Raw genomic sequence first — 26,521 nt, forward strand, 5'->3', positions numbered from 1 at the left:
GGTTTATATCGTAAGTGAGTGGAGGATTTAAAGATTATGTAGATTGAATTCTCGAGTGAGAAGGTAGAATGAGACTCTGTGATCCTGGATTGGTGCAAGAATTTTAATTGAACAGGCGCCCAGAGCGAGGAAGTGCAGGACAAATTCATTTGGATCATAAATCAATTTTAGAGTATGAAATCAATTTCAGAATTAATTTTATACTACTCACATTATAGATTTCAGCTAAACATTTTACTTAGGTGAGTGTGTGCAGTCTTTAATCCTTATGAATTTTGAATTTTTTGCTGGACATTGTTTACCGTTATCTCTATCTTACTCGTCGATAGCATGATATGTGCATATGATCACAGTTAAGGTGTAGAATGATTTTTTAGCGAATATTCAAATGCGAAGAATAAAAGCGGTTTTACCCCTTTGGCTAAAGTATATTTTATTTTAGATGCAGATTTCTGAAATCAATTGTACTATTTTAGAGAAGAAGACGTACTGAAGAAGGGATGGCTACTGCCCCTAAATGAGTCGCATGTTTCTAAGGCAACCCACCCTTCAGGCTTTTTGGGGTAATATGATCTATCCACTGCAATTGCCGCTTCTAATCGGTACCTGGGCCATACTCTAACGTGTTTCTTCCTTCGAAAGTGCTTATCTCCATATTTGGAACCAAATAGGCAAGGCGAACCTAGCGCTATTGACCCTTAACATAGCAAGCTCCTTTGGTCAACTTTGTTTATCAAGCTGGAGTCCCATAGGGAGGATCAATTTCAAATTTTTCTCAATTGTTATACGAACGAACATCGAGTTCGTTATACCTCTTTAATTGCTCTGTATGCCTTTTAGAGAATCTTCCGCCCAAATATGTTGGTCTACTTTTGTGACGCATATATACGTACCGACTACAACGTGATTAACTATTTATTTCATGATTGGTTGATTTTTTCTGTGGTTCTTTTCTCCTAATAAGAACGAGCATAACGAGCAGTCCCGATTCGCCGTTGTATTTCATAACCTTCGCTGTCGCCTTTACTAATCGGGGCCCCTAGATTGGTAAGCTGGTCTACGAGCAGCGTACCTCTGGTATCACTTAGTTTACCTTCTTAAGGCCGCATAACTAAAGTGCACGGGGACGACACTATTTTCTTGTTTTAGTCATGACCACACTGGAAATCCTTGTGTCAACCTGTTTAGGATTTTTATTTGCTTTCCATTATTTTCCATCGTGCTTCTACCCATTGAAGCAGTTTCATGGGACTTTTGTGTGATCATTATTCTTTGAAATGTGTTGCGATTAATATAGACCTAAGAAAATTCAGCGAACAGTTCGTGCACACCGATGTTAAAATTTCACCACCTTTTTAAGCACCTGTTTCGGCAGGGATAACTGGCGTTGTCGATCGTCAATGGCTATTAACTTCCCTACTTTAGTAGCCCACGGGTATCGGCATCGCCACCTCAGAGCGTTTCCGTGATGCCATTAAAGAAGTCCAAGGATTTGATTACCGACTAATGAAGCTCAACATTGCAGTAAGCGCGCGATCGTACGATTCATTTTTCCACCGCGTACGCGGTCGACCTGATACAAGAATGATGCCTCTTGATAACTTCTCAACACAAGGACCTGTAATGTGCCCGTCATTGTGGGCGATGCTAATGGTCATGTGAGTGAGAAGACAAACGGCAACAGCTTCCATGGGGGAAGAGGGTTTGGAGCATACAATGCCGGTGACGAGCGTGTATTCAATTTTGTGGACACCTATGCCCTTGTGAATATGAATACATGGTTTATGAAACGATGGTCTCATTTTCTTACATTTCATAGTGAGCACGATAAAATGAAAATCGACTATATATATCCTCATAAGTCGTCGACATTTTATCACAATCACTGACTGCAAAGCTGCCCCCTATGAAACAATCGCCATATCGGTCGTTGATCGCCGTCTTGTAAATCAAGCCACCGATAAAACAGCGTGTGAGGAACGCAAGGCCCGCCGCGTATTAAATAGATTTCGTGAGAAAAAGGAACAAATGATCTCACTTATGCGATTACTAACCATTACGAATGTCGGAGAACCATGAAATCAAGCGAAAAGCGCAAGACATAAAGCGGCTTATGCAATCGTTGGGGTCACTAAAAAAAATAAGCGGTACATCAACCGAGATTCTTGGCCTTGAAATGATGATCTCCAAATGAAGATCCGTGAAAAGAACGCCTCTACCATAAGTTTCTCCCCGATAAAACACAGGTCAAATTTACAAATTTACAGGAATGCCAATCATGAAGCAATGAAAGCGTTCGCTGCTACCCAAGCGGTCCAATACAAAGATCTTTACGATAAACTGGGCACTCGGGACGACGAGGTAGATCGGTATCGACTTGCCAAAAGCAGACACCAACACACCCAGGATATCGAACACTTCTGTTGCTGCGCTGGAACAATTCCACCTGTCAGCGCGGAAGTGACAGAATAATTGAAATCGGGGAAAGCAACAGGACCTGACGATTTCGCAACTGAGTTCTAGGAAGTGAAGAGCTGGGACACAATACTGTGGCTCAGTGAATTCTTCAATTGGGTTATTTTGAGCAGGGTGGAACACCATCTGACCGGCAGGAAAGCGCCACAGTTCTAACACAAAAACAGAAATGTAGTACAGCAGAGTGTTCAAATTACCGTCCAATCCTGTTGTTGTTGCATATAATGGAAACTTTTAAACCCGTTCTTGATAACCATATTCGCGATATCGTTCAAATAACCGTGAGTGAAGCCAGGTTTATCAACAACTGAGGAACTGCAGATGCAATATACGCTACGCGGTTACTCGTGAAGAAACACCGTGAAGAACATCGTCCTTTTTACGTTGCATTTTTAGGTCTATATGGAAGGAGTTTGGCTGTCTGCCACACAAACTAATTTGGTATGCTCTGCGTGTCACACCCAGTACCGGAAGAATTCGCGCTAGGCTAAATTGCTCTGTCATGATCCGAAGAGGAAAGGTAGAAGCATGGCGGGTATATAAAAACCGTTATATGTCTCTGTTGGTGTTCATCAAGGAAGCGCCCCCTCACTACTCCTTTTTGTTCTTGTTATGGACACTGTCACACGAGACATCCAACGTCCACTATCCTATACACTGCTCTGTAATATTTTCCTAGCATCTCATAGCAACAATTATCTCAAGCAGTATCCCCAAAAATGGAATGACCGCCTCATGCAACGCAGTCTCAGACTCAATCCAAATAAAACAGAATTTTTGACGGCCGATCTTAATGAAACAAGCACTATCATTGTCAGTGGCAGCACTAAGTGATTTAGATAGATCGGACCAATGCTATCAACCAATGGAGAACTGTGTTAAAAAATTACTTCACTCATTAGCACAATTTAGATGAAGTGACGTTGCACAACTGGCGTTCAACGAATGTTTCAAATCCAAAATTTATCGCAGTGTCATCCACCCAATCGCCGTCTAGGGTTCTGAGTGTTGACGGACTATAAAAGACAATGAAGGGCGTCTTGCGGTAACGACGAAGAAGGTATTGCGTTGGCCCAGTGATGTAACAAGCCATGATCATATCCGAAGTAAGAATATCCATAATTGATATGGGTTTACACCGATCGTGAAGGCTGGGAAGGAGTTGTGTTTGATAGTATGGTCATATGATTTCCTCTGATGAAAACCCACTTGCTAGCATTCGTCTAAATATTGTAGTCGATGGGAAATAAACAAAAGGCTGGCCGAAATAACAATGACTTGATACGCTGCATGGTGATTTGAAAGCCTCACGACTCCATCCAGATTAGGCCTTCCACCGCGCAAAATCGAATAACCAGTCAAGAGGAGCCGACCTTTCTTCTGAACAATGCAAAGGCTGAAGGAAAGAAAGAATTGAAGGAGTTCAATTCGATGGCGAACTGAGGCAGTTTGAAAGAAATTTTTGTCCACTGTTTGTGGTCCACGGACTCCTGAGTTTTGGATTAGCACTTAATTTGCAAAAATAAACACCTTGTGGTTTTGCCCAGATTACAAGCAATTCGTCCGACTGCAAGTCGCATATTCACTATCTTCAATTCGTCGGAATGTGCAATTTAAGTACATGTCCTCCTCATGAATCATCCGGAATGACAAAGGATTAGCGAATTTGGGAACTCGTCTCAATTAATAGTGGTTGCTGAAACCCCAGGGTCGTTTGCAATTTGAAGCCATGCTTCATTTATTTATTTTCTAGGGGACCGACGCTTCTCGTCGACCCGGTTACTTCGTTTGCTGTGATGATCCGCGAACTTAAAATCTTATGACTTATCAATTGCATAAAACTTATTGCAAAAAATAATAATTGAAACAAACAACTAACAAATCATCATCCCTGGTCTGTCTGAATGAACCAGGAAGGATTTATAATCTAGATATGATCGCAAATCGGACTGTTCCTGAAATTCATTGCGAATCATGCCAAAAAACTGACGTTCTTGACTTAAGTTCCAAACAAAGTCGCTTCGATTCCTAAGAAAGATTACGCTCCGCCGTATCATTCATGAATTAAAGGAACAGAACACAGAACACCTGTTAATGGTATTCTGTACAATATTTACTATAAAAAGAAATAAATGAGTTTGAAAGTGAAATAAGAATTACCGAAATTAGCCAACATTATGTGAATAGGATACTGCGAGTTATCTTGAAGGGGCTCTTATATTAATGAAATGAATGCAGCAAATAACCCAGCCACCCTCATTCCAACACGTAACATGAGAAATGGCATGCAATATCTGTAACTGCCATTTCCGGAAAAACGGCCCAGCCTGGGGTTATATGAATATTATGCTTCAGGTCCATATACCATCGTAGACCTCTGCCCTTGCGATACCGCTGCCAGTCAAGGTAAATGAAATTCGACCATTTTCCCGAATGAGAGAAATCGAAACGAAGGAATTTCTGTGGCTACTTTTATTGCTACAATTTCATCCCTCTTAGTCGACAATTCTCATCCTCAAGAACATCGTTCGAATCTGGCCTCATTACAGTATCTTGCGACCATCATGTCTTTTTGATAGTTTTTTTCGGTAAGTGTATTTCATTTGTTCCTTTTCTATTGGAAATTCCTTTCCAACTGATTGGATACTATCAGTAAAAAACACCACCCAAATGCTCCCCAGGGGTAAACTGGCAAGAGGGGGAGGGTATGCATTATACACTTAAGCACTACGAGGCTAAGGTAAAACAAGAAGGTTACAGCAAAAGTGAATTTATTTGATTAGAAATGGGATCGGGCGGAGAAATTGACTGAAGGCTCCACTTTGAATGCAAAGTAATTTATTAAAGAACTTTTCCCGGGGAAATTTCGTATTCACGTACTTGTATTTACCATTGCAAATATTAATTTTCATTAGAGACGGGCGTACTTCTGAGAAGTTTACTTTTTAAATGGAAATTTTTATGTAGTGGCCAGGTAACGTTTTTGAGACTAAAGTTGATTATCAGAAAATTTCGGGTTTATGTTTGCTTTGTTGAGGTGAAAAGCTGTCGGGAAAATACATGGAAAAGCACAACTTTCCTAGCTTACTAATGCATGCTGACTTGAATAAGTAATATCTTCTTCGAATTCATGCTAGAGAACTAATCCCGTTCACATACTATTGCCACAAATACGTTAAAGTGCTCTCAGTGTGGCTACGCAAAGAAGTTTCAATCCTCTTAGCAACTTAGCCTTCAGAAGCACTGCAAGGAAAATAAATTTACCAGATAAGAACATCCAACATACCACAAGTAAATAAGACTGAGGATTTTGTTAATAACCCGACAAGCCACCCAACGAGATAAACTTGCTTGCACTTACCATTAGCGTCCTTGGCCTCAAGACCCTCAGCTTCTTGGACGACAACCGAAAGGACGACAATTTTCGGTTTCTCCTCAGCAGCCGCATGCAATAAACGATAATGACGGTCAGGGGATATTCCAAAAGCTCTTTGTGCCTGTAGATACATTTCCTCCTTATAGTGCGGAAACTGCAAGTGGAAAAAATGGAAAATCAGATACAAAAAAACTGTGGTAATGAAGTCAATGTTGAATACAAATAAGAGTCCTTTCTCTGCACTTGGATCGTTTCTCTAAGTGAAGTCGACCAGATTGTTGTTGCCTTTATTCTGAATTTCAAATATGAAAAGTCATTAAAATTACTATTACGGTTACGGTTGGGAGCAAGCTGATTAGAAAGGTAAAGTGTAAGAACTTCCTTTTTTCCATAGAGAATATTTGACAAATAAGAAAAGGTCGCATGAAAAGAGGAAAGGATGAATAGCAAAACCATTTATTATCTGCTCCCATTAAGTATCAGTCGACATCGAATCCGAAAGGATCTTCCCGTTCATTGTCCACCTTCATTCCAAGAAAGTCAAATTACAGAAAGCAGTGGCACAAGCCACAAGGATTTTTCACCCCTGAATGTTACTGAAAGCAAATTGTGTCTTCGGCCAAGAGCTCAAATGAAGGCAACTCGTGTGCCATTTGCGGACTGGTTGGCATTGAAAAAAGTCGTGTGAAAGGAAAATTTGCATGATAAGCAGATTGTTATGGATTCCGGAGAAATAATTGTAAACGGCTTTAGCCCGGGATTCAATGTTGTTAGACTTCAATTTCTCAATTTCCTAGAAAATTGCTCATAAAACTGTAAGCTCGGTTAGTGACTCTTTCTGAAATGCTATGAATTGTTCTTTGACTGTATCCGATAATTCTAATGGGCCGATGAATAATTAAAAAAACGAGATTAAACAAGCATCAAATGTTAACACGTTTGAACGGCCCACAACCGATAATGACCCCAGGAACTGGTTTTGAAAGAACAAAAGTCAACGGCGTCCACATCTACGAGGAGAGAAGATGCTTGAAAGCTTGGTATTGGACCCTAAAGATCATAACCCTAAAATTATTGTCGGCGATTTCAACGGTCCGGCCTTGGAGTGAGGAAGCCGGATGTGGAACACCAGCGATCAAATCCTGCTTGAAACTTTCACGGAGCTGGACATCGCACTAGCCAACGTCGGATGCATGTTCACCTTCCGAGGCAAAGTGTTATGCTCGGTCGTCGATTTGACTTACGTCAGCACCTCGTCCGCGAAAGGGATGGTCTGGTGGGTGAGTGAACATTACACCCACAGTGACTACTAGGCGACCAAGAGGCGACAGTTGGTTGTGCACCAGAAGTGGGAAAACCCGCATAGTGGGTCCACTGGAACTTTTGAGGAGCAAACATTCCTGCCGGCTTTAGATGGATGTCACGATTCGAAGGAAATGGCGTTGGAAAAGGTGATTCAGCTATGCCAGTAACTGAGACATGGGAGTCTACAATGGCCCGGCGTTTCTACCACAGTGGGAAACCAAACTACTGGTGGAACCAGGAAATCTTGCTGTTACGATTATTGTGTCTGCGAACCAAGAGGTGTTACCAAAGGACAAGAGGGAAGTCAGAACAACAGCGGATAGAAAAATAATACCGTGATCTTCGAATTAGACTTAAGAAGACGGAGGAAGCCGAATTGCTACAGGCACTGTATCTTGAGGGGAACCTGAACCCATGGTACAGGGTTGTAATGAACAACATTCGTGGGAAAAAACCAATCCTAGTAACGTGCCTGTGACTATTGTTCAGAATAATCGCAATTCTTTCTTTTCCCAGAACGGAAAGAAAGTGGACGCCAGCCAACGGTTCAACGGGAAGTCTTCTCGATCCCCAGAGTGACGGTGGAGGGACTACGAGAGGTCTGTAAACGGATTGGGGATAATAAAGTTTCGAGATTGGACGCGATTGCGAACAAAGCCCTGAAGTTGACTGCTAAAATCAGGTCGGCATAATAAGCATAAGTATAAGCATATTTAAATCGTGCAGAAGTCCAGTGAAAGGGGCAGAGGTTGGTTCTGGTACTGAGGCCTCAAAAACCACCTGGCGTACTCTCTCCCTATCGCCCTATCTGATATTATGGAGAACATGTTGGAAAGGGTGATATACAATAGGCTTCTTACGTTCGCCGAATTAGCTGTTGATTTGGCGGAGCGGTTTTCTGAGAGTCTGTTCTACCATCGATCCGATAGCAGTCATGGATCTGACTCGGAAGGAGTTGGCCGTTGGTAAGTGCTGCGTAGTGGTTGCCGTGAATGTCATGAACGCTTTTAATTAGCCCAATTGTGGTTGGATTAAATGCACCCTAACTAAACTGGGTGTTGCTTAGCTCGAATAATGGAGAGTTTTCTCTCGGCACATAATATATGACGAAGTGCTTGCCTTCGTGTACCCAAGCAAACGATGCTGATTGGTAATGCAGCCAACCTGGCGATGGTGGTAGTTACGAGGGACCCCGATGACGTGAAACTTTATGGAAATGAAATCATTCATGCCATCAAAGTATGGTAGTGAATGGTTAAAATGGACCTGGTGGACGAAAAAACGGAGGCGACCCTTATTACCAATCACAAGAAAAACTATACTGTCAAGTTCCAGGTTGGTAATCACGAGATCATTCAAAATTGAAATTGATTATTAGATACCCGTGACAAGTGATTGATGCTAACTTGAGCATTAAGGGGCACCTGTACTATAAGAACGAAAATGCAACAAATACTAGCTCATCTCTAGCAAGGAGAATGCCTTATATTAGAGAGCTAAACTCTAATCGGCAGCCGCTTATTTTAAGGGAGATGAAATCCATCCTGCAATATACGGCTCCTGTCTTGGGAGGAGCAGTAGAGAACACCGTGAACCGGATAGGGGTGATTTCGGTATATGAGCCGATCGCGCTTAAGGTATACATATAAGACATCGTCGGGTAAGGCAATGTGAATGTCATCGCGGAACCGATTCGCGATCTTCTAGCGAATCTGGCATACTGTCCTTACCAAGAAAGGAGGACGAATCCGGATGATGGGACAGCGGACTGGAGGAGGCACAGGAGATGGCAGCAACGGTGGAGTAATTCAAGAAAAGGCTGCTGGACCCTTACACTGATTTAATGTATTGAGAGATGAGTCAAGGGAAAACGAGGAAAATTGAATTACCACCTAACACAGTTCTTTACACATGGGATACAGGAAGTACTTGCAGTCCCCAAGCTGCCCCAATGCTACTCAATACGCAAGGACGCGGAGCATGTTATGTTCATTGCCCAATATTCGCGAATGAATGAGGGAAGATAATCCCGTGGTCGAAGCGAACTGCAAATTCGGAAGGATGATGCGGAAGCTGGTGTTACCTAGATCTAGGCTACCAATGCCTAATAACGATCGTGCTTAACAGATGAAGGAGGAGGGCATATAGCAAGACTTTGGTCCTAGAAGTTACCTGGTTGGGATGAGATGAGATAAGATAACTGGCGAGAAGTGGAAATCCGTCTCGCAGGCGATCCCTAGTCATACCCAGCGTTTGAATGTTTTTTATCTTCCAAAGGGCTATTTCCCAGTATCCCAGTCTCTTCAATGAGCAGTGAGCATCCAAATATACAAAAACTTGACGGGGCAAATAAGCAGGAGTGACTTTGTCCATCCCAAGCATGGTTCTAGGTGGATTGTTGGGTCCAAACAGCATGGTGACGAACTGATAGAGTGGTCGCCCTGAAACTGTGAAGGCGGTCTTATCTTAGGTTGGTTTTGGAGTTAAATCTGAGTATATCGTCGCTAAAGTGTCGGACAGCTTCATACTGGTACTATGCTCTGGAACTCAACAGTTCGGATACAGGGGTAACCATAACAGAACAGTTTGGAATCTATCAAACAATTCTCCCTCTCCCTCCCTCCCTACCTTCCCTGGCGACAATTCCAACTGGCCAAATCTCAATCACTCTCTTGCCCCACAAGCTGTGAATATCCTGAGATGTACCTCATGCTCAGAGACGCTTCTCTAAATCTTCGTACTTGCTGCGCTAACGTGCGCAGCTCGTGAACCAAACTAGCTGGGAAGTAAAGAAGTTGCCTCTGATCATCGGGTCTCAGCCCACAATGGAGGAAATTCAACCAATTTTCGTCAAAAAATGTTCTAACCTAATGGCTAGTGAATGCTAAGCTTTGTAGTTGCTGCTGAAATCCTCAAATGTGGTGCGGTCTTCCGTCAGTTCAAAGGTATCCCATTCATCTATTGAATCCTTAAACTGTTAGCGAGTACCCTCATAACAACAGTCATGGTCTTAGGAGTTTGTGACATCAAAACGGCGCACCAAAGCACTAATTGGGCTCCTCGGAGCGGCCACTGATACCTACCTACCTACCCTACCCTCACGAAATGAGGTCCATTCGATTCCTGTAACATATCGATGATAGTCCCAGTGCCAACCGGCCACGTGCGCAGTGGAGCCCTTAATTTTTTTTTTACTTTTCAGAGTTTAGCTCGCTTTTTGATCTTTCTTTAAATTCGCGCGATGTTCCTTACACGTTTTTTTGTCAGGTTCCCGTGCGGACCTATCCATCTTTTAAGGACCGCACATTACCGCGGCTGACTAGCAAAGAGACTAGCAAGCGCGTATTGATGGACTACTTCAGCGGAGCTTCTGAATTTGCGAGCGGACGTTCACGGTCAATTTCGTCATCTTCTTTAGGTTTGGAGTAGCTCTCTCCTCTTCGTGGTCTTCGGCCACTGAGGATGGTCTTTTTGGCCATGAACTAATCACATTTTGTTATCACAACCTCTTGTTTTTGTTTTCCTGCAATCTGGGAAATATTTTTCCTTCTTTTTTTGGAATTTATCCCGTCCAGCAGTAGGGTCAACTTGAAGTCACCTTCTAGGCAGTCCTGTCATCGTTGTTTTGCCTTTGGGAGGCTTTCCATCGTTGATATCGATATTTTCATCGTTGATGTCAATCTTCGGCGCAACTGATGAAACCATACTATTGCAGATGATTCTCTGATGACTTTTCATGATTCGAATGTTCTTATTCCGAGAGTGATCCTTGCAATAACCACGACGTTGTGTTTATTTTGTTTAGCTTCTACCCACCATAGGGGTGACACGGCATTGACTTTAAAGTCTGCACATTGGTTTCCCCGTGTCACTCCTAAATCATTCATGCCGCTTAACCCATCAAAAAATCCAAGTTTGGTCCGAGATTGTTTCAAATTAACGACATTTTTGATGTATGATAATATATAAGCGAGCGATAGAAGAAGAAGAAATATTTGCAAGGCGAATGTAGGAATAGCTAAGTTATTCAAGGATGGAGTAAAGTTAACTACATACTTATCCAATATCGCACTTAAAAGTTTTCAGGAACAATATAAACAAATTGTCTGATGTGCATTATCCTAATTTCGAGCAAAACGGATTTATTCAACTCATTTTCAACTCCATTCGTGCTACAAAAGCAAATCATCAATCAATGAACTAAAAGCTTGTCCTCCCGGTTGATTACTAAAGAACTTAATACGTTATTTGAAACATTGCCTCCCATGGTGCACGCCCGTATCACCACATTATTATCCTCGTGGTGCACCGGCATTAATTAACGTCCTTGTCGAGCATGTTCTCTGTACAACCTCACACTTTATGACAATGGCGTGACATGAATATTCAAAATACTTTGCATGTTCCCAGATAGTGTTGATTATAGTTTTATGTTCGTGTCTGAACTGGAGACAGATAACACTCTACTCACCACCGGAATCTTCTGATAAACCACGGTCCCTACCCACATTGCATACTTAATGGCCCAAAGCTCAAATCGTTTCCGAAAAGTTTTCAAAGTCCATTGACAATTACATGGCTAATAGCCGTGCGGTGAGTTCCTCTTCTGATTCCATAACGCGTCTTGGGAGTAAAATTAAAATTCCTTATGATTTGTCACTCAACGGGGGTATGCGTTTCCAGACAAAGAGGATAGGGTTGGTGATAAAAAATTTTATAATCGTCATAAAGTAAGTTTGAGGGCGTCTCATGCTACCAGGCTCAGATAACATTCAAAATGGGAGCTAAGGAGATACTGGTTCCTTTCTCATCAAAAGTCTTCTCCGTCAATTTGCAGGCCATTTGCACCAGCTATGTATACTAAGCATAGTGTAATGGTTTACACTATTCCAAACTTCGACATCCTACATATTCGTGACATGAAACTTGGAAGTGACTTGTGGGTGTAGTCCTTATAATATAAAGAGAACTGAAGGTTGGCTGATACCTTGGTCTTTGTGATGACAAGTCATTAGAGGGGAAAAAAGAAAGCAGAATGATGATAGGATTATTATCGGGATGCAGTTTAACGGGCAGATACTTGGGTAATTTACAGCCATTTTCTAGGATGTGTTTTTTAACACAGCAGCTCTAACCAGTATACCAGTATACACAGTGTTATGCTTAGTTCGTTTGTAGTAATTCTGAATAATAGTAAATAATGTGTCGGCAACTAACAATGCATTTTTTACCATGGATAATAAAGTCCCAGTGGAGGAAGCAGGGTATTGGATAGATGGGTTGGTTAACACTGAATGACCATTTGACTGCTCTGTTTGTACATGGTGGTCAAAGGGTAGTATAGATCCCAGGGCTTGTGTGGAGTTGCCAAATCTCCCATCAGGCGCGTCCCTTCGTGCGGATAAGGGAATGCTCGGCGAATGTGTCATGGGCATGCACATGCTCGCATCCGGAGATGTGCGTGTATGGGCATGCTTATGCGCAGGCCGGGTAGGTGGGAAGTAAACGCCCACCCGTGGATAAAAATTGGCTATGGGAAGGACACCCAGAAATTAAACCAAATATGGAAGAGGAGAAAAGAAGTTTTTTTACGGTGCAGGGCTTCGGAAACCCAGTGCCGGCGGTTTTTGGGAGTGAGCAATCGGGCTCCCGGCCGTCGATATCCAACAACCGCAGTGCCTCAGTAGTGGGAAACTTGGTTACGGTGGCATCTAATGCTACAAGAGATAATGGTGGAGTGGAAGTTAGGTCCACACCGGATCCTTTTAGGAGGAGTTCGAAGCTTGGGAGATCACCACCGAGAACAATGGTTCTTTTTGGTAGTCGAGATTCGTCACGGGACTCTGAAAGAAATACGAATAGTCCCTTAATCGAGATCATTCCTTGTGGCGCAAGGTGCGAAAGCAAACGGGAACATACCGGAATGGCGTTCGCTACACTCGGGGAACGAATAAATGAACTGTGCGAGTTCATCAAGGAGAGGCGGAATATCCACCAAAATATTCGAGCCTTGATAAGAGGCATTAAATTGTCTTATATCAAGGCACTCGAAGAAAAGAATTCCCAAGCGTCAGTTGGCAAGGTCACAAGGGAAACGCAGGTGACGCCTCCCCGTGATAAAGCAGGCGGAAAGACAGGAAAACGGGCTAGAGACGGTACCAGCGAGCCTCTTGGACCACAGCAAGTCCCGAAAAAGAAAAAAGCCTCTTCACCAAAGACGGCGGAGCCGGCGAGAGTACCCGCGAAAGTCGGTAATCTCACGATTGCAGCCACAACACCTACAAAAGTGGAAGAAACCAACGCCCGGAGGCCCGAACAATGGACTAAGGACTAAGAGGAAAAAGGACAAAAAGAAGCTCCGCCCGGAAATAATAATTATTTCCAAGAAGGGAAATATGTCCTATGCCGACATCCTCCGAAAGGTGAAGTCAGACCCGGAATTGAAGGATTTGGGGGGGTCTGATGCTGGAGTTAAGTAAATCCGCCGACAAGTCGGCCGATAACTTCCGCGGGAAGGTGGAAAGTGTACTTGGAGAGGAAGCTGAGGTAAGAGCTCGGAAACAGGAGATAATGGTTGAATGCAAGGACCTAGATGAAGTCACCTCACGGGAGGACATCTGTGCAGCGCTAAAGCAGCAGTTCAACCTTGGCGATATAGACCAGAGTGCCATAAAAAGGATGAAGAAGGCGTATGGTGGCACACAGACGGCTATTATTAGTTTGCCGGCGGAATCGGCTATTAAGTTAATTACCGCGGGCAAGGTAAGAGTAGGTTGGGTCGTGTGCAGGCTCAGGGAGCAAATATCTCTAAAGAGATGCTTCAGATGCCTCGATTTCGGCCATTTTGCGGCGGCATGCACTAGCCAGCATGATAGGTCGAGGAGTTGCAGGAAGTGTGGAGAAGAGGGCCACCTCATCAAAGATTGCACCGGAGATCCACGGTGTATGTTATGTAGTGGGAAAGAGGGCGTGGACGGCCGGCATATTGCGGGATGTCCGGTATATAGGAGGGAGCTGAACCACACAGGCAAATGAGATTGATACAAATCAATCTCAATCACTGTGAGGCAGCTCAGGACCTGCTCTCGCAAACCATTCGAGAGTCGAATGTCGATGTCGCGGTTATTTCCGAGCCGTACAGAAATTACGGCGGTGCGACTTGCGCGGTGGATACGTCTGGCAACGCCGCAATCTGGGCGTGCGGAAGACAGGCCATTCAGGAAGTCATGGCCCCCCCGGCAGCCGGTTTTATAAGGACGAAGGTCAACGGTGTCCATATTTACAGCTGCTACGCTCCTCCTAGTGCAACCTTAGCACAATATGAGGAGATGTTAGACAGGCTGGTGTTGGACGCTAGAGACCGCAGCCCTAAAATCATTACGGGCGATTTCAACGCGTGGGCCCTGGAGTGGGGAAGCCGATCGACGAACACCAGAGGTCAAATTCTGTTGGAGTCATTTGCGGAGCTGGACATCGTGCTGGCCAACGTTGGATGCGTGCCCACCTTTCGAGGAAGAGGGTCGGGTTCGATTGTTGACCTGATATTTGTTAGCACTTCACTGGTGAGGGAGATGACTTGGCAAGTGAGTGAGCACTACACCCACAGTGACCACCAGGCCATCTTCCTCCGCATTGGGAACCGGGGAAGCAGTCAACGACGCTCTGGAGGTGGAAAGGCTAAGGCGGTTGGCTGGTCTATCGGAGCTTTCGACGAGGAGACATTCCTGGCCGCATTGGACGGAGCCCATGATCCTTATGGAACAGCGGTGGAAAGGGTCACAGAGCTGTCTCAGCGTGTAACCGAAGCATGCGACGCTACGATGCCACGACGACGTGTGCGCCACGGCAAGAGGCCAAACTACTAAACCAAACTACTACTACCAACACGGAGATCGCTGCCTTGAGATCCTCTTGTGTCCGAGCGAGGAGACTTTTCCACAGGACAAGGGGAAGGCCGGAGCACCAGGAGCGTGAGGAGGAATACAGGGATCTGCGAAGCAACCTTAAGAAGGCCATTCGGAGAAGCAAGCGGGAATGCTACCAGAAGCTCTGCATGGAGACTAATTCGAATCCGTGGGGTACAGCCTACCAAGTTGTAATGAAGAAGATCCGCGGGCGAAAATCACCTCAGGTGACATGCCCACGGCTCTTGTTGCAAATAATTGCAACTCTTTTCCCGCAGCAGGAGCAGGACGAAAGAGAACCCCAACTGGCAGCTCAGCAGGACGTCTTCTCGATCCCTTATGTTACCGAAGAGGAACTTTGGGAAATCTGCAGACGTATTGGGGACAGCAAGGCTCCGGGATTGGACGGAATTCCGAACAGGGCACTGAAGGTGGCGGTCAAGGCCAGACCAAGGTGGTTCGCAAGCACATTCGAATCGTGCATGGCGTGCCTCTTCCACTGGGAGGGAAACACTCCTTCCGCCGAGTGTTTCCCTCCCAGTGGAAGAGGCAGAAGCTGGTCTTGCTACCGAAGCCTCGAAAACCACCCGGCGTGCCCTCTTCATATCGCCCTATTTGTCTCTTAGACACCATGGGGAAGATGTTGGAGAGGGTGATATACAACAGGCTGCTCCCGTTCATCGAGCTTGCGGGTGGTCTTTCAGAGCGGCAATATGGGTTTCGGCGAGCCCGTTCTACGGTCGATGCAGTTGCAAAGGTCGTGGAATTGGCTCGAAATGCAATGGCCATGGGCAAATGCTGTGCTCTGGTGACGCTGGACGTCAAAAATGCTTTTAACTCAGCCAACTGGGGCTGGATTAAGGGCGCTTTGGCCAAACTGGGTGTTCCTAGCTACTTGGCTCGGCTCATCGAGAGTTACTTTTCGGACAGACTTCTCTGGTACGAGACGGACGACGGGCCGAAGTAGTACATTGTGACAGCAGGTGTGCCTCAAGGTTCTGTATTGGGACCGCTGCTGTGGAACATAATGTACGACGGAGTGCTTGGCCTTCGCGTGCCGGAGGAGACAACGTTGATTGGTTTTGCGGACGACTTGGCGGTAGTTGCAATTGCAAAGCATCCCGAGGACGTGAAGCTTTATGCAAATGAAGCCATTCATACCATCAAGTCATGGTTACAAATGGTCAAGCTGGACCTGGCGGACGAAAAGACGGAGGCGGTCCTCATTACCAACCGTAGGAAGAACAACACGGTTACCATCCAGGTTGGTAATCGTGAGGTCGTCTCAAAATCGGTTGTCAAATACCTGGGGGTGATGATCGATGTCAAGCTGAGTTTCAAGGGACACTTGGATTATGCGCGAGAGAAGGCAGCAAATGCCAGCTCATCCCTTGCAAGGATGATGCCTAACGTGGGAGGGCCGAAGTATAATCGCAGGCTACTCATCGCGGGAGTGGTGAGGTCGATCCTGCTATACGCGGCCCCTGTCTGGGCGGGAGCGTTGAACCACGCTGTCAACCGGAGGAAGATATGTTCGGCATACCGGCCAATTGCGCTAAGGGTATGTAGCGCATTTAGGACGGCGTCGACGGAGGCAGTGTGTGTTATCGCAGGAATGATCCCTATAGATCTTCTAGCGAGCGAGGCACACTGGCTCTACGAAAAACGGAAGGCAAATCCAGCCGAGGTGAATGCGGATTTCCAAAAAGCCATCAGGAGAGAGTTGTGTGGCAAGTGGCAACAACGATGGGATAACTCCGACAAGGGCAGGTGGACCCATACATTGATCCCGTGTATCGAGAAATGGGTCAACCGAAAGCACGGAGAATTGAATTACCACCTGACACAGTTCCTTACGGGACACGGTGGCTATAGGAAGTATAATACTTGCATCGCTTCGAGTTGGACGAGTCTCCCAACTGTCCTGAATGCGGTGCTACACTCGAGGACCCGGAGCACGTTATGTTCCATTGTCCCAGATTTCTGCAGCAGAAAAGGAGGAGAGCTGATATAGCGAACCAGAGCCTCCCCTGCGAAGTAATACATCATGGTGGTCCCGCGGGGAGCTGCGGAACAGTGGGGGTGGTTTTAGTGGGTGTGAATCCCACACACTGCTGCAACCTGGCGCAGCAGCGTCTTTCTAAGATTTCCACCTCCATCCATAAAAAAAAAAAGTCCCAGGGCGAAACGTGAATTGGTACGCACGATGGAAAATGGAAACCTGGGGGAACAAAAAGGTTTGTGAACTAAAAAAGTGCAGGGAGCAACTGCACCGCGAGGAAGTTTTAGCAACAGTCAGCAGAATGAAGGCTTATTTATCTCAATGCTCATCCTGGAGCGATATGTTGAGTATTTTGATGAACTGCTGAACGACCAAAGTATCGGCGAGTTATACGTCCCGCCAACTGAAGACAGTCGATGCAATCTATCACCTTTAAAATCATAACTTGCCAGGAGCTGATCGAACTGGGTTAATATGAGGCGACCAATTATACCAGGCGATTCATCGATTTATGGTCAAGGTATGGGACAGTGAATCAATGCTTCAGTACTGGCAATGAGGCATTATCTGTCCCATACATAAAAAGGAAGATATCATGCAGTGCAGCAATTATACAGATATTCTCTGCTATCTTGCTATGTGAGATAGCCCCATACGTCCATACAAAAGAGGCTTCACTCCAAGCAAATCAGCAACAGACCAGACTCCGCGCGGTAAGCGTCGGAAAAACTATTGGAATCTAGCTAACAGTTGCACCATCTCTTTACCGACTCGAAGGCCGCTTGTAATAGCATTGCCAAGGTAAAACAGTACACAGTCATGGAAGAATTTGGTATCCCGACGAAATTGACAACATTGACTAGGCCCCCGCTGACTAATGTGCGAGTCCAGATAAAAGAAGCTAGATCACTCTCGAGAGAAAGTGATCCATAACGGCGAGGTAAATGCAAGCGGCACCATTCTCTTTAAGTCAACTCAACTATTAGTCCATGCTGGCGATATCGACATCATGGGAAAAGCAGTCCGAGATGTAGAAATAGCCAGGCGTGACACCTTCCGCAGTCCATTAATGAGTGTAAGACAAAATATATAGTGGTAGGATAAGTACCAAAAACCAAAGAACAATATCAAATCGCACTGGTCAAATAAGAACAATATAGATAGGAAACTGCAATTTGATGGTTTCTCCTAGCTAAAATCTAAAATCAAAACCGATAACAGCTACGAATATGAAATCCGTGCACGGTTGTTGACGGCCAGCAGAGTCCATTTCAGTTTGCAAAAACTGTTTCGTTGGAAACGTCTCACCATAGGGTCAAAACTCTTAGTATACAATGCAATGATCTTGCTAGTCCTCATATATTCCTCGGAAACTTGGGTTCTTAGCAAGAAAAATTGAGAACTCTTGGACGCGTCCAAAAGAAGAATCCTCCGAAGAAGTTTTGGCACCCTACATGAGGATGGACGGTTCCGTAACCGTAACCGACGAAATTTATTAGCGATACTATGAATTTATGGTTGTGAGCAAAATTCGGCTGAATTGGCTGCCGTAGGCTTGCCAGTGAATTCGTATAGATGAGAATGATCCAACCGGGAAAGTCTAAAGGGCAGTAACTACGATTTAAAAAGAAGGCTAAGATACTAGACAGCTTTTAAGAGCATCGAATTGGTGGACCTCCGGGAAAAATGGGGATGCTGTATTACCCTATTAAGGCAGGCGTAAACCTGATGCCGGTTGTTGCGCCGTTTATGAGAATTTTAACATATAGTCAGAGCATTTTATATTTAGCAATAAGGGAATGGAATTTATTGCCTTCCTTTCCAATTCACAACAAAGTAATTTAATAAAAACTGCCTAAAAAAATTCATGGCTAAGCCGGCTAACCTAAATTTTTTTGAGGATTTGTTGGAGTCAAAAACTCTGTAACCCACGTGATGGCGGATCAGACCAGTTGGGTCATTCTCCTAGAATAGAAGTGAGTCAGCAGTTGCCGCTGCCCTGGACGAAACCGCAAGTCACATATTTTTTGCAATTTCCGGTGTTTGTCCGAACTGAGTGGTTTGTGGACCACAACTGTGGAGGTAAGTTGCTTCCCAACAGGTCCAGTCTGACATCGAGTGGATAGCAGGCTTTGGACTCTCTCAATTTCCTCTACCCAGACCTTTCCAGGAAGCCTACAATCCTCTTTTAGTGCTCCTTTCTACTTGTTACTAGAGCCACATCCTGGGTTAGAGGATTTCATTGAATGAGTCTGCTCTGGACTGTGTTGAGTTGCTCATTGGAAAGCTCCTCGCCCTCTGAATCGAAAGTCGCCCTTGGTGAAAGTCCCTTTGCATCTGTTGCAAGTTAAGTTGTCGTCTATATATCAAACAGAATTTCACCTGACCATATCTACTGAGGTATTGCGGTTACTTATATAAAGCTCTTACTTGCCACTTCCAGCCGATAATGTTCAATTCTGGATTGCATCTCGAATGCCTTTTGATAGTTCTGTGAGGTAAGCTAACGGTAGGCTTTCCATCCATTACGATGAGCAGCTTAAAGGGTGGAAGGAGCACTGCTCCACGATTTTCAATCATTTAACATCCGTTGAAGTCCTACCTCTTATGGATGATAGGGAAGACCACCATAATCTACGAATACGGACTGCTGCTGTAAACGAAAGCGAAGTTATCTTCGCCATCAACGGACTCGAGCAAAGTAAAGTCGCCGAACTTAGTGGCTTCCGTCTGCAACTATCCTGTACTACTCCTGCAGTCTATACAGAGTTGCTACTTCCACTCTTGCTGGTGGGGATCTAAGATATTTTCCGAAGTGTAAGAGAAAGGGATAGTTAGTAAGATTCCGAAGAAGGATACTCGTCTTGTGTGCAATAACTCCAGAGATAATTGCGTACTTTCTCCTGATGTGAAAATAATATACCTTGAAAGATTAACTAAGAGAAAACAAGCGAGCTTCTGGATTCGATTTCCCTGTACCCTCCACATTAACACCCTTCAGATCATTGTGGAATAGTGTGTTCTTCACCATTTCTTTTTCACACAACTCAACTACGCTCATAACATCCGCTTGCTCTCTCACCGAATAATGAACCGAATGAAAGTAGCACACAGAAAGTGACCTCCACTACTACTCAAAACCTTTTAACTTCGTGTCTGCGCCCTGTTATAGAGGCATTCTGTCCTAACACAATAACCAATGGAGAACTTCGTTCGTTTACGGGTCAAATACACTTAAACGTATTGACAGAAGTGGCAGTTGATAGGTATGGAAGGCGACAACTTTCCCAAGGAAGCCGATGGGCAGGTCGCCCTAAAATTAAGTAGCATACAGAGTGGCGGAAGAGCGCAACCTTCCTGGAGAATTGAAGATCATTGCCGGGAACCTCCTGTGATATGGCAACCGTAGAAGTGACGAAATCATTCCCGAAAGACTTTTCAGAGTTGACATTTCCACGATGAAAGTTTTATCTTCTTTCAATGACTTTCGCGAATGAGCCAGCTAGGGTTTATAGCTTGCTTGATCTAAATATTTCTTCCAGGTGAGCTGCGAATACTCTGGCTTTACCCACATTGTCTTTGGCCCAATGCAGGCTTTCCGATTCATGCCCTTCCCTCAATGAGTAGGCAATTAGCTCAGAAGTAGGCAGCCCACATGAAAAACGCAGGGTATCGCGTTACTGGTCCTCTATAGACATCGATTAAGGAGTTTTTGGTTTCGCTGCGTTCTCACTTGAGATCGTAGTTGCTTTTTTTAATACCACAAAGGCTTCAGGATTTGAAGATGACTCCAGAGTCTAAGCGACTCTAGAGTTTTCCTGATGTCAGTGGACCAGTAAGTAGCCAGGCTTGCTGATAGCTGGACAAACTTGTCTGCTACAGCTGCGTCATACAGATTTGGTAGAGCCCCCGATATAGTAATTTAATATAGTAATTTCACCTGATCACATATGCTGAGATATTGAAGTTTTTTTATATGAAATTCTTACTGGCCACTTCCACCCGATAAGGTTCAATCCAAATTGCTAGGAGAATCATTAAAGATATAGTCGGAATCGCTTAACTTATTATTTGAATTGAAGTGAATTTCAGATGTTAGAAATAGAGTAATGTCAATTGTTCTCAACAACAATATAACTTCAAGTATGTATGTAGCATCACAGCTGTCATACGGAAAGTCGCGATTCTAATCCCACTGGTGGCAGTGGGATTTGTATCTTGATTTGCCGTCGGATACCAGTCGACTCAACTGTGAATGAGTACCAAAGTCAAATCAGTGTAATAATCTCGGGCGAGCGTAATAATGACCACGTTGCCTCCTATAGGGTACTGTAATTCTGTAGTTTACCATTACGGTCTTGATTGAAGTGCTCTAACACACTTGGAGACCCTGATCCAATTCGATTGTTGCGCCACCGATTATTATTATTATCCCATTTTAGATTTTTATTAGTTTCTAGAATTTATGGATTCAAACTGATTCATATTAGAATCGATCAATCAAATCAAATAGAATCGAATGTTATGAACTAAAATCATTAGCAAATTTGTTTTGACCTTCTGTTTTCACTACGTTTGCATATCGTACTCCAGGGGGAATAGATGAGACTGGTAAGTTGGCAGGACTAGACAATAATTCAGTAACATTCATTTATTGCTTTCGCCATCTTTGGGCAGGCAGTGTGTTTTTCTTCAGGACTTCATAGACTTCGCATCCTCTGGAACTGGAAGCATAGCTTTGTCTGCAATTAATGAATTTCCTGACTGTGTGCTTCAGGTGCATTGGAGTATTTTACGAAACACACTGCAGACAGATTTGAAGGAGTTCCGGATGGCTCAGGTGGGCTTTTGTAGCGGAAGGCTGCGATTCAAATCCTACTAGTGGCAGAGGTGCTTGTGTCATAACTAAATGGCAGGTACCAGCCGACTCAGCTGTGAACTCGTAGCTGAGCCAATCAGGGTCATGCGCGAGCGCAATGCTGACCACATTGCATCCTATAGTGTACTGTAGTCCTTCAAGGCTCAGATCCAATTGTATTGTCGCACCAACGTTTCTAATTGAAGGAGTCCTGAATTCACCATTTTACCACACTTCCTAACTGAGTTATTTCGATTTTTACGTTCATTGAACAGCTAGTTACCGAAATATGCGGATGCCAAATACCTCCAATCCTAAGAAAACCATCGAAACATCAAACGTATTTAGGAACATGTTTACTATTTTGCCTATTTGACCTAGGGATTACGGAAGGGAAAGTAGAAGTCGAAAAGACTGTTATTGCGATTATAGGAAAGAGGGATTTATAGAAATTAATTCGAACGAACGGAATCTTTCTCGCTGAACTCAATTCCGAAACCCTCAACAACTGAGGTACTAAGGTGTGATTGCCTTAAGGTATTTCACCACATATCTGGCTAGGACGGCGGCAATGCGTAGTGTATTGGATATTTTGTAGAGGATCTAATTAGATGTGTACTTCGCAATATATGATCGTCGTTGTAAATAACCCGGTTGTTGCATAAATTTGAGTTTATAGCGACGCCAAGTAGATGACCTCCTCCAACACGGGGATGGGAGAAGTATAGATCCTTAACGATGACTTTCTGATATCAGAAACCATTTGTGGAAAGCTTCGATTAACGAAGTATCTGTGGGACTCATCTAAATATGAAGATTGGGCAGGCGTAAACAATGAGGTCATGAAGTTATTGAAGGATCTTGATTTGAATCTGTGTAGATACGGGTTTCTGAACATCCACAGTAAATATTGAGCAACGTATGCAAAGAAGGCCGAGCGTTATATGATCCGCTTTGTATAAAGAGAGAACAGTTGCTGTAAACTTGTAATGGGGATTGCCATTTTTTAGAAAGCTAAATAATAGCTGGTAAGAACGCGAATTAAAATGAAGGATTTTGTTTTGCTTATAGAAAAAACTTCATTGTAAAGAAAATACACTATCGTACCTTGCGAATAATTCCTTGGAAACGACAACTAAGACAAAAACTGAGTACACCAAAAGACTGCCTGCAAAAGAATGATGGGAATGGTATCCACAAAATCGATTGTCAGGAATGGAACCAAATTACCGTCCGACCCAGTTGCTACCTCCATACCATGAAGATTTTGGCACTCATTCTTGACAACTGTATTCGCGAAATCGTTAAAATAACCATAAATCAAATCAGGTTTGTCAGAAACTGCGAAACTTCTGACGGAACATGCACTGCATGGTTACTCATAAGAAACACCCTCATCTAGTATACTTTACGAAAACACCTACTACCAGAAGAACTCGGACGCAGGGTTAAATTGCTCTACCACGATTCGAAAATGACTTTCCAGTGGCAGTGGAGAACTAGGTGATGAAATTGCTTTATGCATTAGCGCAACGTGGATGATGGTAGTTTTGAGTGTTGGCCGACTATAAAAGACAATGAACGGTGGTACGATACGCCTTGATTACATTCAAAATGATAAATTTCGTGATCGATATGGGGTTGCACCGATCGTGGAAAAATTGCGAGAGAGTCGATGGTATGGTCACATGCTAACGGGAATTCACACTAGTCTGCACATCGAAGTCGACGGTAAACGACCAAAATTCCGGCCGAAATAACGGTGGCTTGATACGCTTAATGGTGATTTAAAAGCCTCACGACTTCATCCAGATCAGGCCTTTGATAGAACGAAATTTCGCAAAAAATCACGATAAGCCGACCCCGCTTATGAACGGGAGAGAGACAGAAAAAAAGAAAATTGCTCGATAAAGAAAGTAAAGGCCTACAAAGGAAGCAAAGTCTGAGTACACTATCTAGAACTCATTTTCATCAAATCGACTACTTCGTAGTGAACCGGTCCTCACAATTCTTGACGGAATAACACCTGACGTTATTGATCAATGGATTAATTTTCTTTCCGATGAAAACAAACGTCTTTATACTTTTCGCCAATATAGAAGTGTAAATCAGCTCATTCTCTCCAACAATGCTAATCTTTACAGGAGATAACGATCGAGTCAAGAAGTGGCTGAGGAAGATAATTTAGAAGCTACTAAACTAAAGCAGATTGAGGCTATTCCCTGATTGTTTCGGGAAAGGAAGGCTACGAGAAAAGGATAAGATACGTTAAATGGCGGATAACGCCCAAAATCACAGGGTTGCCTCTTTCAACCATATGATCCATCGTATGTTAACGCTTTTTATCTTCTCTCAATTCCTGAATGTTGCCAGATTTAACGGATGCACCGACCGGATTATCAACCGTTTGATCGACAAATCCAAGAGGGCTCCTCAATGGCATGTGCTCACCAAGCTTTCTATAGACCAATATCCTAAAAATAGAATAGCTTAACAATTTAATCGGTTTTCCCTTTCGTTAAGGTGAAAGCAGATATATCCGCATCGTCTTCAGCAGAAGGACCTAATCGACCAAATCTGAAATATAAAATGCACTCTGTACTCATATATATTGCACGCTCATTGCATAGGAGCGACGAGAAGGAAGGTGGAAGCATGGTGGGCATCTGACTGAGGCCAATGCAGCGGATAAGAGGAGCCGATATACTTCAGGTCGAAGGTAACGGACATCGCCTTGCCGGACAAAACCACTTCCAAGGAATACCCAAAATAAGCGAACGAAGCACATAAGGGATACAAGGAAATTAGAGGTGACGAAAAGAAAGGAAATTTACAGAATCCAGAAGGACAATAACGATCAAGGTGACGGTTATTTCTGGGACCGGGGTTCTGTTAAGGAGGATTCTATGACACCTCCAGTGTGTGAGACGAGAAACACAATTTCGAGGAGGAGAAAAATATGCATATTTGCAGAATAAAATAAATATTCAGCTAAGTGCAAAGGAAAATGGCCAAATTCTTAATTTGATCATCAAATACTTTTTTTAATGTGTCTCACTTTGAATGAATGCTTTAACATATTCTAGGTAATCGGCAATAACTTGCTAGTCAACCTGCGGAATATCTGAATTCTTCAGAATTCTCTGTTCTTTGCATATGTGATACTATAGATGGGCTATTTACGGTGCATAATTCTATCAGCAGTGGGAAGCCCTTGGGTCTTTAATTCACCTTCATTCAAATATCGTCCCCTCAACGCACTTTATATTTTTCTTCGATTTACATATGCATGAATAAATGTAAAAATTCGCATGTCATACTTGAAAAATAACAAAAAATAGACCAACTGGTATTTCCCAGAGCTTCTCACATGAGCCCATATAAAAAGTATGTAAATATTCTACTTTATAGATGACAAGAGGAAAACTCCAACACTTAACAAAGTTGATTGGGTAACAAGAAAATAAGGAAGTCCTTAGAACAGAATTCTGTACAAAATATTCGCATGTACATATGCACATGCTACATAAGTTCAAGTACATACAAAAGAAGATACTCCACATACCTGTCCACCGGGTGCCGGGGCTCCAACTGTATTGGCAATTGTGTGCAGAACCTCGACGTAGAGTTTTTCCTTTTCCTCCATACGATCCAAAAACTCATCGCACTGAGGCTCCCTCTCATTTTCCGATAAAGTTTCTGCACGTGTCTCCGCGGCACGTACCGCGGACATTCGTCGATTCTCACGTTTCCACGCCAGGGCCGTAAAGCTCTCAAAATACGAGCCATCTGTTTCTTGCACTCTGTAAATATAAGAGAAAAGCAGGACATTATGAAAATAAGATGCTCGACGAACTAAGGTAGAAGTAAAAGTAGGTCCTTAAAGATTCTACATAGAGTTTGTGTAAACAAACAAAGTTATGCAATGTAAGGCCTCGTCCGGAAATAAGGGCTAAGTCATGGAAATGTGATGAGAAAGCACAAGTTTGAAATTAAATATTTTCAAGTACGGCAACAATTCAAAGTTTTGACGTGTTTGCTTTGAGCAGTTTGTAATTTCGTGAGCATCAAAATACAGACGATAATTATATAGTCACATGCAGCCCCTATAAAAGTGTTGGAAGTTTAATTCAATAAATACTCAAGGAAAATGATATATACCTTCATATCAATTGAAACGGAAACCTGGTTTTTAAAGTTTTGTGTAAAATAAAACCTAATTAAAATCAGTTTACTGTCTGTTTGTACGTCCGTCTCTCTGCCTGACAGTCCTTTTTCTTGTTTTTGAAGAGGTGAAAATCTTCATAAGACACTGTCCTGGGCACGTCAACGTATGGGATTTTTACCCTCTGGGACTCCATTGCAGTTTTGACAGCCGGGTGAGGTGTCCTGTTTAAACCTATGCAGGTATTGGCGGTATCGTCCATACCCCGGAAGAAACGGAGTAAGATTATAGTTGATCTCACTCTGCTCTTGCCATCTATTTGCTGATCCCTACCTCTCAGCGTTTTTCGTCTGCGATAAGGGAGGTATTGGCTTCGCATTGTATATGATCGCCATCTCATCTGTCAAAGTGTCAATCGGTATCATTCCCAAGATGA

General features: G+C 43.6%; 1 protein-coding gene across 1 annotated transcript in view; it reads right to left on the reverse strand.

Moving 5' to 3' along the window:
* Positions 1–26,521, reverse strand: part of LOC119649198 (BAI1-associated protein 3) — a 303,977-nt gene that overhangs the window by 43,803 nt on the left and 233,653 nt on the right. The window contains exons 4-5 of the mRNA XM_038051237.1: positions 25,486–25,723; positions 5,837–6,005 (exon numbers count right to left, since the gene is read on the reverse strand). Coding sequence (XP_037907165.1) covers positions 5,837–6,005; positions 25,486–25,723 — 407 coding nt within the window. The remainder of the gene's footprint in view (positions 1–5,836; positions 6,006–25,485; positions 25,724–26,521) is intronic.

The sequence above is a fragment of the Hermetia illucens genome, chromosome 2, assembly GCF_905115235.1.
Source record: "Hermetia illucens chromosome 2, iHerIll2.2.curated.20191125, whole genome shotgun sequence".
Lineage (NCBI taxonomy): Eukaryota > Metazoa > Arthropoda > Insecta > Diptera > Stratiomyidae > Hermetia > Hermetia illucens.